This window comes from Gobio gobio (genome assembly GCF_949357685.1).
Source record: "Gobio gobio genome assembly, chromosome: 19".
Taxonomy (NCBI): domain Eukaryota; kingdom Metazoa; phylum Chordata; class Actinopteri; order Cypriniformes; family Gobionidae; genus Gobio; species Gobio gobio.
In genome coordinates this window covers 1303829-1316328 of record NC_137112.1, presented here as the reverse complement: position 1 = coordinate 1316328, position 12500 = coordinate 1303829, and the positions used below count along the sequence as shown (strand labels likewise).

Below are 12500 nucleotides of genomic sequence, written 5' to 3'. Positions count from 1 at the left end.
ATTCGCAATTGACTTTTCCCCTCAGAATTGTGAGTTAAAGTCACGATTACTGTAAAAATTGCACGCTGTTTTTTTCATACACATTTCTCATTTATTTCTCACGAGAAACTAAAGTCAGAGTTTTTGAGATATAAAATTCTTTAACTTTCTCTTTTCGAATGGCGCAATTAAAAATTCGAGTTCGTACTTCCCTCAGAATTTCAACTTTATAATTCACAATTAATAATTTATCATTTCAACTTATAATAACAACTATATAATTTTCGCAATTCTGAATTTATAACCCTATCTGATAAATAAATTGATTGTGAGATTTGGAATCAAATCTTTTTTCTCAGAATTGTGATGTAAAAAGTTGCAATTACCTTTTTTTTAAAAACTATTTACATCACAATTCTGAGAAAAAGTCAATTAAATTTGCAATTAAAATGGTAACTGTGTATTTTAATTTCACTTTTTTCCTCAGACTTTGCAATTCGTTCTTTATAACCTTAACGTTTGTCTTACAATTCTGAGAAAATGTCAAAGTGAGTTTTATATTTGTAATTGCGAAAAATTATTTGCAATTGACTGATTTTCTCAGAATTGTGAGATACAAACTCAAAACTGTGATATTTTATTTTTAATTGCGAATAATAATCTCACAATTTGGATTTTTTTTCCTTTTAAGTTTATCTCGCAATTTGTTGTTATTTCATCGTAACTCCTCGTTTATGTTCTACAATTCTGAGGAAAAATTTGGAATTGAAAAAGTTAATTGCGAGATATAAATTTGGAACTGATATAAAGTTGCAATATAATTTGAGTTTGATATCATATTGTGAGAAATAAAATTGTCGAAACTGTGATATTAAAAATAACAATTACCAATTATAATTGCGACTTTTATATCAGAGTTTCAACTTTATATCTCACAATTCTGACTTTGTAACCTTAAAGTTTCTTCTTCTCGTAATGAGTTTGTCTCACAATTCTGAGGAAAGAAAAGTCAATTGTGAGCTATAAATGTGTAATTGCGATTTCTCGTCTCAGAGCTGTGATATAAAAGGTCTCCACTACGCTTTGTTCTATAGTTCACAGGTGAGGCGAGTCCTTTAACAACACGTGGCCGCTTCAGACCTGAAGGAAACGCACAAACACTCGGATGTAGTGCTCATGTCATCGGTTAAAGGCAAACGATTCCCGATAAAAGCAGAAAGTGTCTATCCTAGCAGTTAAAAACACGCACGCCCAGAGAGTTCAAGTAATCACAGACCAATCCAAACAAAGCAGAAGAGCTTCAAATAAAAAACCTCAACCGGTCACCAGTCATACAAAGATAAAAAACCAAAGCATTACATCTCCAGTCATGCTCCTCTGATACACACCCCCAGCCAACCGGATCACATCTGACCAACCGGATCACATCTGACCAACCGGATCACATCTGACCAACCGGATCACATCTGACCAACCGGATCACATCTGACCAACCGGATCACATCTGACCACATCTGACCAACCGGATCACATCTGACCAACCGGATCACATCTGACCGACCGGATCACATCTGACCAACCGGATCACATCTGACCAACCGGATCACATCTGACCGACCGGATCACATCTGACCAACCGGATCACATCTGACCAACCGGATCACATCTGACCACATCTGACCAACCGGATCACATCTGACCAACCGGATCACATCTGACCAACCGGATCACATCTGACCAACCAGATCACATCTGACCAACCGGATCACATCTGACCACATCTGACCAACCGGATCACATCTGACCAACCAGATCACATCTGACCAACCGGATCACATCTGACCACATCTGACCAACCGGATCACATCTGACCAACCGGATCACATCTGACCAACCAGATCACATCTGACCGACCAGATCACATCTGACCACATCTGACCAACCGGATCACATCTGACCACATCTGACCAACCGGATCACATCTGACCACATCTGACCAACCGGATCACATCTGACCAACCGGATCACATCTGACCAACCGGATCACATCTGACCAACCGGATCACATCTGACCACATCTGACCAACCGGATCACATCTGACCACATCTGACCAACCGGATCACATCTGACCAACCGGATCACATCTGACCAACCAGATCACATCTGACCGACCAGATCACATCTGACCAACCAGATCACATCTGACCAACCGGATCACATCTGACCAACCGGATCACATCTGACCAACCGGATCACATCTGACCAACCGGATCACATCTGACCAACCGGATCACATCTGACTGACCGGATCACATCTGACCACATCTGACCAACCGGATCACATCTGACCAACCAGATCACATCTGACCGACCAGATCACATCTGACCACATCTGACCAACCGGATCACATCTGACCACATCTGACCAACCGGATCACATCTGACCACATCTGACCAACCGGATCACATCTGACCAACCGGATCACATCTGACCAACCGGATCACATCTGACCACATCTGACCAACCGGATCACATCTGACCAACCGGATCACATCTGACCAACCGGATCACATCTGACCAACCAGATCACATCTGACCGACCAGATCACATCTGACCAACCGGATCACATCTGACCAACCGGATCACATCTGACCAACCGGATCACATCTGACCAACCGGATCACATCTGACCGACCGGATCACATCTGACCAACCGGATCACAGATGTGATCACATCTGACCAACCGGATCACATCTGACCAACCGGATCACATCTGACTGACCGGATCACATCTGACTGACCGGATCACATCTGACCACATCTGACCAACCGGATCACATCTGACTGACCGGATCACATCTGACTGACCGGATCACATCTGACTGACCGGATCACATCTGACCACATCTGACTGACCAGATCACATCTGACCAACCGGATCACATCTGACTGACCGGATCACATCTGACCACATCTGACTGACCAGATCACATCTGACCAACCGGATCACATCTGACTGACCGGATCACATCTGACTGACCAGATCACATCTGACCGACCGGATCACATCTGACTGACCGGATCACATCTGACTGACCGGATCACATCTGACCAACCGGATCACATCTGACTGACCGGATCACATCTGACCGACCGGATCACATCTGACTGACCGGATCACATCTGACTGACCGGATCACATCTGACTGACCAGATCACATCTGACCGACCGGATCACATCTGACCGACCGGATCACATCTGACTGACCGGATCACATCTGACTGACCGGATCACATCTGACTGACCGGATCACATCTGACTGACCAGATCACATCTGACCGACCGGATCACATCTGACTGACCGGATCACATCTGACTGACCAGATCACATCTGACCGGATCACATCTGACCGACCGGATCACATCTGACTGACCGGATCACATCTGACTGACCGGATCACATCTGACTGACCAGATCACATCTGACTGACCGGATCACATCTGACCGGATCATCACTTATTCATTTGGCATTACAGGCAAAAATTGGAAAAAATAAATAAACATCACAGATTCCAGACAAAAATAGACTTTGAATCATTGTACTCTGAGTACAGCTTGTCAAAAACTGCAACACATTCAAACTATTATAAGACTTTTCCGCATAATCACAACAAATATTCAGAAACGGGAGGAAGTCTAGCGGTCGAGATCTGAGCGGAGATTCCCCGACGGTCCGCTCGTACAAATCAAAACATCCAGAAACAGAGGTCCAGGTTTACGCGTGGAAATATTCATATTAGTAATTCAACGTTGCGCTTATGATCTCAAGACGGATTTCACCACAAAATCAAAGAGCATAACGAGCATACACACAATATCAGAGGAAAACGGCCTCTTCTTTTGTTTTTGAGGTGAAATGAGTTCTCGAGTTTTACTCGGACATTAGAAACGTCGAGTCGTTTCATGGTATATTATGTACAAATTGAATAAATTAAAGTGTGTCAGACGAGAGGATCATATTCTAGTCTGAGTGTGTGTGTGTGTGTGTGTGTGTGTGTGTGTGTGATACGCTATAGTTTGGGCGAGTTTAAAACACCGGCGAGGTTTGTGTCCCTCGTCGGGGAGGAACGGACTGAGTGAAGCAAAAGGCACGTCGTTTAAAAAGGAGAGAAATGAGAGAGAGACACGCTCAGGTCAGGAGAGAGAGAATGAAGACTACACTACAGAAGTGAGGGAACTCAAGCGCTCGTCCGCTTCCCCTCCAGCACCAGGCCCGCCCGGATCAGCCCTCGCTCAGGCTGCGAGTTCGTGGAAGCGCTTTAGGTCGGAGGTCATACGAAGACCTTGGCGAGGGCGTCGGCTCCCGCGCTGCCGATGTAGCATTTGCTGGGGTGAAACGCCACGTCGTGGATCGACTCGTCGAACTTCTTCCTGTGAGCCGTGAACTCCTGGATGCACGTCTTGCTCTCCATGTTCCACAGACGCACTGAGCAGTCATGACCTGAGACAGATTAAACACACAACTATCAGCAGGATGAGCTCGGGCTGATCAACACACACACACACACACACACACACACACACACACACACACACACACACACACACACACACACACACACACACACACACACACACACACACACACACACACACACACACACACACACACACACACACACACACACACACACACACACACACACACACACAACCATCAGCAGGATGTCCTCAGACTGATGAACACACACACACACACACACACACACAAAATGAACACTAGGAGTTGGGAAGCGGTGAGAAAATGTCCGGTAGCCTACGCGGTAACTTTAGCAGTAATAATAATATTAATTTAGTTTTGTTTAACGGTTCCCGAACGTGACTAAATCATCCATTAACACATGTGATGTGTTCACTCACGAGCTGTATCTGAGTCAGTATGATCATCAATGAATAAAAAGATTTAAAAAAAATGTATATTGTAAGAGTTATTATTACTCATATTGATTTCGTTAATAACTTGACAGCACTTCAATGTGTATTCTTACAAGTTAAAGAACAATGTTTGTGGGACAAGTGAAGAGAATTTTACTAGACAGATTAAAACATCAATAACAAAAACTAGGGGATCAACAAAATGCAAGAATGATTCTGCATTAATTTAGTGTAAGTGGCGATCGATAGTGGATAATAATATATAGCCTAATGTTATTTATAATAAACTGACGGTAATGTTGCGCTGTTGACGCTCGCGCAGCCTCTTGAGGAGAAATCACAACAAATGAGCGCCGCTATAACGCATCTCACAGCATCAGTGTGTGTGTGTTAGTGAATGATTCAGTGTTTGAATGAATCGTTTGTATCAAAGATTCAATGACCTATTCATAAACGACTGCCTCATTCTTAAATGACTCAGCCGTTTGAACGAATCGATTCAATGACTCACTCATTAAAACGGTCCTGCCGCCAGCCACTGGTGCTTTACTTTCATGTTTAAACATTCTTTACAACTTTTCTTATTTGTATACTCAAAAATATTTAAAACAATCTCATAATTTTTTTAAAAATGCAGTTGTAATTTTTCAGTGTAAATTATTTAATATGATTGGTAACAGCCCTACAGTGTCTTATTATATTTATAGATCAAATTTAAGAATATAAACTGAAAGCTGAAGCATAGCCTGTATTTAATAAGATTATGGAAAAAATGCCCTTAGATACGCAGTATCAAAGATACGCAGATTTAAATATGTCAAAGCTGATTGAACACTGTTGAGAATATTTCTTCAGAATAAATTATATCTACAACACACACACAAAACAATCCGGACAAGCACATGAACAGGCTTAATGTCGAGGAGAAAAAGAAAAGTGGCTGGTGGTAAAAAAAGTTCATTTCAGGCCCTGCACGTAATCCATCATGTCGCAATAAAGACGTAACTTTACACGATGTTCTAAAGGCAAGTTTTGTGCACATCACTAAATGACATATACATTATGTCATAACATCTCGTTATTATGATATGGGAAAAATATTATTTATGTGGCAGCAATGCGTCACCGTAAAAGAATACCAAAGATGGTGTTTACATGATTTTGATCTCGTTATTACGACATCATCTCGTTATTACGACATAACATCGCGTTATTACGACATAACATCTCGTTATTACGACATAACATCTCGTTATTACGACATAACATCTCGTTATTACGACATAACATCGCGTTATTACGACATAAAATCTTGTTATTACGACATAACATCGTGTTATTACGACATAAAATCTTGTTATTACTACATAACATCGCGTTATTACGACATAACATCTTGTTACTACAACATAACATCGTTTTTACGACATAACATCTCGTTATTACGACATAACATCTCGTTATTACGACATAACATCGCGTTATTACGACATAAAATCTTGTTATTACGACATAACATCGTGTTATTACGACATAAAATCTTGTTATTACTACATAACATTCCGTTATTACGACATAAAATCACGTTTTTTACGACAACATTATTAGACTTTTTATTAGACATAACATCTTGTTATTACGACATAACATCGTTATTACGACATTACATCTTGTTATTACATCTCGTTATTACGACATTACATCTTGTTATTACGACATAACATCGCGTTATTACGACATTACATTGCGTTATTACAACATAACATCACGTTTTTTACGACAACCTATTTATTAGACATAACATCTTGTTATTACGACATAACATCTTGATATTATGACAACTTCGTTATTACGATATAACATCTCGTTATTACGAAATAACATCTCGTTATATCGACATAACATCTCGTTATTACGACATAACATTGTTATTACGACATAACATCGTATTAAGAAATAACATTGCATTATTACTACATAACTTCGCGTTATTACGACAACATCGCGTTACTACGACATAACATTGCGTTATTACGACATAACATTGCGTTATTACGACATAACATCTTATTACGACATAACATCATTATTACTACATAACATCTCGTTATTACGACATAACATCTTGTTATTACGACATAACATCTCGTTATTACGACATAACATCTCGTTATTACGACATAACATCATTATTACTACATAACATCTTGTTATTACGACATAACATCTTGTTATTACGACATAACATCTCGTTATTACGACATAACATCTCGTTATTACGACATAACATCTCGTTATTACGACATAACATCTCGTTATTACGACATAACATCATTATTACGATGTAACATCTTGTTATGACGACATAACATCTTGTTATTACGACATATTTCGTCATTACGACATAATGGAGAGGGAAAAATAATATGTATGTTATATTATGTATGTGGCAGCAATGCGTCAGCGTAAAAGAACCCCACAGATGGCGTTTACATGGTTGTGCTCCGCAGGCGAGTGTGAACTTACTGCCGGACATCAGATAGAGTCCGTTGGGGTCCACTGCGAGACTGGTGACCGCGTCCAGATGAGCGACCATCGAGTGAATACACTTGCCTGAGGACAAACACCAACATAAGAATACAGATCATCAGAATAATAATAATAATACTAATAATGGGCTCTGCGGTGTTACCGGTGTTATTGTCGAAGAAGCGGATGTGCCGGTCCTCCTGCGCCGTTACGGTGATGGGCAGCGTCGGGTGGCTGAGCACTTTGTTGATCTGACACGGCGCATCTGAAGAACAGGCCAGAGAGGATCATGGGACGTTAGCTAAATTATCTTAACTTTTAACATCTTAACATAAATGTAAAACTGCCCCATAAAAGTTAAGATAATTTGTATGTCATGTACCAATAACAGGAATTAATAGATTAAAAGGCAGAGTTTCAGGTTTTTCAGCATCAATGTTTCTGTTGTCCTTGAATGTGAACACACTGTCAGATCATGTAATGTGTGTGTCACGTGTGTGTCACGCGTGTAACGGTTACCGGGTTTTCCGGCCGTCTGCGACTCGAGCTCCAGGAGCATCTGCCGGGTCTCCATGTTGAAGATGCCGGTCCGGCCGTTACTGAAGGCCGTGACCATGTGAGCCGGGTCACTGCACACCAGATCCACAGACGACGGGACGCCCAGCTCTGGAATCATAAATACAGCATCTAACCACTGTAAAATACACTCACCTAAAGGATTATCAGGAACACACACTAATACTGTGTTTGACCCCCTTTGGCCTTCAGAACTGCCTTAATTCTACGTGGCATTGACTCAACAAGCTGCTGAAAGCATTCTTTAGAAATGTTGGCCATATTGATAGGAGAGCATCTTGCAGTTGATGGAGATTTGTGGGATGCACATCCAGGGCACGAAGCTCCCGTTCCACCACATCCCAAAGATGCTCTATTGAGTTGAGATCTGGAGACTGTGGCGGCCATTTTAGTCCAGTGAACTCATTGTCATGTTCAAGAAACCAGTTTGAAATGATTGGAGCTTTGTGACGGTGCATTATCCTGCTGGAAGTAGCCATCAGAGGATGGGGACATGGTGGTCCTAAAGGGATGGACATGGGCAGAAACAATGCTCAGGTAGGCCGTGGCATTTAAACCATGCCCAATTGGCACTAAGGGGCCTAAAGTGTGCCAAGAAAACATCCCCCACACCATTACACCACCACCACCAGCCTGCACAGTGGGAACAAGGCATGATGGATCCATGTTCTCATTCTGTTTACGCCAAATTCTGACTCTACCATCTGAATGTCTCAACAGAAATCCAGACTCATCAGACCAGGCAACATTTTCCCAGTCTTCAACTGTCCAATTTTGGTGCAAATTGTCGCCTCTTTTTCCTCTTTGTAGTGGAGATGAGTGGTACCCGGTGGGGTCTTCTGCTGTTGTAGCCCATCCGCCTCAAGGTTGTGTGTGTTGTGGCTTCACAAATGCTTTGCTGCAGACCTCGGTTGTAACGAGTGGTTATTTCAGTCAAAGTTGCTCTTCTATCAGCTTGAATCAGTCGGCCCATGACCTCTGACCTCTAGCATCAACAAGGCATTTTCTCCCACAGGACTGCCGCATACTGGATGCTTTTCCCTTTTCACACCATTCTTTGTAAACTCTAGAAATGGTTGTGTGTGAAAATCCCAGTAACTGAGCAGATTGTGAAATACTCAGACCGGCCCGTCTGGCACCAATAACCATGCCACGCTCAAAATTGCTTAAATCCCCTTTCTTTCCCATTCCGACATTCAGTGTGGAGTTCAGGAGATTGACCAGGACCACACCCCTAAATGCATTGAAGCAACTGCCATGTGATTGGTTGATTAGATAATTGCATCAATGAGAAATTGAACAGGTGTTCCTAATAATCCTTTAGGTGAGTGTATGTGTTTCAAAGACCATGCATTCATAAAATAACATAAATAATAATTGTTTTTATAAACTGGCATGTGGTAAATCATTGTTTGATTATTTAAGACTTTTATGATGTTATTTTGGGGTCCATTTAAATGTGGATATTTAATCAGCATCATTAACAACAGTAATAAAACAAACAAAAAGGACGAATTATTCATCAAATAAAATAAGAATAAAAATAAATATATATTTTTTGTAAACTGGCATGTGGCAATTCATTTTTTAATGATTTAAGACTTTTATTATGTTATTATGGTCAGTTTCAATGATGATCTGACCACAATCATAATAATGAAAAAAAAATCTATCTATCTATCTATCTATCTATCTATCTATCTATCTATCTATCTATCTATCTATCTATCTGTCTCTCTGTCTCTCTGTCTCTCTGTCTCTCTGTCTATCTGTCTATCTGTCTATCTATCTATCTGTCTCTCTGTCTATCTGTCTATCTGTCTCTCTGTCTATCTATCTATCTGTCTCTCTGTCTATCTATCTATCTGTCTCTCTATCTATCTGTCTCTCTGTCTATCTGTCTATCTGTCTCTCTGTCTATCTATCTATCTATCTGTCTATCTGTCTCTCTGTCTATCTGTCTCTCTGTCTATCTGTCTCTCTGTCTATCTGTCTATCTGTCTCTCTGTCTATCTGTCTCTCTGTCTCTCTGTCTCTCTGTCTATCTGTCTATCTGTCTCTCTGTCTATCTATCTATCTATCTGTCTCTCTGTCTATCTGTCTATCTGTCTCTCTGTCTATCTGTCTCTCTGTCTCTCTGTCTCTCTGTCTATCTGTCTCTCTGTCTCTCTGTCTCTCTGTCTATCTGTCTCTCTGTCTATCTGTCTCTCTGTCTATCTGTCTCTCTGTCTATCTGTCTCTCTGTCTATCTGTCTCTCTGTCTATCTGTCTATCTGTCTCTCTGTCTATCTATCTATCTATCTGTCTATCTGTCTATCTGTCTCTCTGTCTATCTGTCTATCTGTCTCTCTGTCTATCTGTCTCTCTGTCTATCTGTCTCTCTGTCTATCTGTCTCTCTGTCTATCTGTCTCTCTGTCTATCTGTCTATCTGTCTCTCTGTCTATCTGTCTATCTGTCTCTCTGTCTATCTATCTGTCTATCTGTCTCTCTGTCTATCTGTCTCTCTGTCTATCTGTCTCTCTGTCTATCTGTCTCTCTGTCTATCTGTCTCTCTGTCTATCTGTCTCTCTGTCTCTCTGTCTATCCATCCATCCATCTGACTATATATAATATTTTTGTAAACTGATGTTGCATTATCCTTTAATTCTTTAAGACTTTGTTATTTTGCTGTTTATCAATCCTGATATCATCAAACCATCATTAATGAGAAATGATAAAGATCATCCATTCATCTAATAAAAAATATAATAAACAAATACGATTTCTATTTTTGGTATACGAGTGCTGAAAATCATTCTTTGAGACTTTTATTCTGGCGTCAGTTTCAATGTTAATATCATCAAACAATGAAAAAAAGATAATTCATAAACTATTATAAAATATAACAAAACATGACCCTGGAGCACAACCATCATAAGGGTCAATAATCTCTCACTGGTGTGTGGTTTATTAGGACGATATTTGAGAATCTGAGGGAGGAAAAACATCTGAATATTGAGGAAATCTCCTCTAAAGTTGTGCAGATGAAGTCCTCAGCAGTGCGTATCATTACTAATAATACATTTATCATACGAGAATATCTTCATGAATAGTGGCCACCGCATATATAACTTTAACAAGATTCACTGGTTTAAAACACTGTAATTAGTTATATCAACATTTACTTAACCATTAATTCGCTAATAAACATCGAAGTAAACAACTCTATGGATATGAATGATTTATTATCAGTTTGAGTAGTTCTGTGTAAATGCAGAGATACACATCAGCAGATATTTCATAACCTAGAACAACTAAAACATTAATAATTCTGATTTAACTTAACATACCATTTGAGAAATGCAATAAAATACGATGTTTTCCAATATTCTAGAGAATATTATTCAGTTATTTAACATTATTCTTCACTCTTTAACCCATTAAACAGTTTATAAATCTACTAAAACTGTAGTTTAAAATGAAGTATTACATTTCTGTCTTTAATTTTCTCCATTTGAAAACATTACACATTCTACATTTATTTTGCTTATTGTTAACATTAGTGTTGCTGCTGATGCTTTTTATAAATAACATTATTTTTGTAACATGAAGATTCAAATGAACATGAAAGAATACTAATTTTCAACACTTTATGACTGAAAGGAGGAAAACCCAAAGTGAAGTGTGGACTTGCTTCACTCAGTCATGAGGAAATGCCAAATGAATGTGAGCATGCGGTCAAAATATAAAAAGTGCACTTTTGTTATGTTTTGCTCTTTCAGACCCGCTAATTATTGGTGTATAAATAAGATTTGTTTTGTTTTCTATGCAAGTAGGGAGTGATTGTTATAAATAAAATGGTTTGTTCAGTTCAATGGTGTTATAATCGTGTCAAAAACAGAAGAATAACAGTAAATAAATATCGGTTCTGTATATCGGTTATCGGCACATAAAAACAAAAATTATCGGTATCGATATCGGTTCTGTATATCGGTTATCGGCACATAAAAACAAAAATTATCGGTATCGATATCGGTTCTGTATATCGGTTATTGGCACATAAAAACTAAAATTATCGGTATCTATATCGGTTCTGTATATCGGTTATCGGCACATAAAAACTAAAATTATCTGTATCGATATCGGTTCTGTATATCGGTTATCGGCACATAAAAACAAAAATTATCGGTATCGATATCGGTTCTGTATATCGGTTATCGGCACATAAAAACTAAAATTATCGGTAGCGATATCGGTTCTGTATATCAGTTATCGGGCACATAAAAACTAAAATTATCGGTATCGATATCGGTTCTAAAAAATCAATATCGGTGGATCACTATTCATGAAACATGATCTTAATATCCTAATGATTTCTGGCATAAAAGAAAACTGTATAATTTTGACCCGTATTGTGTGTGTGTGTGTGTGTGTGTGTCACCTTTGTTCTCGTTGAAGATGGCGATGGCGGGGTCGATGTCCGCTGAACTCCACA

General features: G+C 39.6%; 1 protein-coding gene across 1 annotated transcript in view; it reads right to left on the bottom strand.

Moving 5' to 3' along the window:
• The window catches only part of strn (striatin, calmodulin binding protein), a 118213-nt gene that overhangs the window by 728 nt on the left and 104985 nt on the right, over positions 1 to 12500 (bottom strand). The window contains exons 14-18 of the mRNA XM_079845149.1: positions 12447 to 12500; positions 7969 to 8115; positions 7613 to 7714; positions 7447 to 7533; positions 1 to 4486 (exon numbers count right to left, since the gene is read on the bottom strand). The exon at positions 1 to 4486 is cut by the window's left edge and continues 728 nt beyond it; the exon at positions 12447 to 12500 is cut by the window's right edge and continues 114 nt beyond it. Coding sequence (XP_079701275.1) covers positions 4317 to 4486; positions 7447 to 7533; positions 7613 to 7714; positions 7969 to 8115; positions 12447 to 12500 — 560 coding nt within the window. The 3' untranslated portion in view covers positions 1 to 4316. The remainder of the gene's footprint in view (positions 4487 to 7446; positions 7534 to 7612; positions 7715 to 7968; positions 8116 to 12446) is intronic.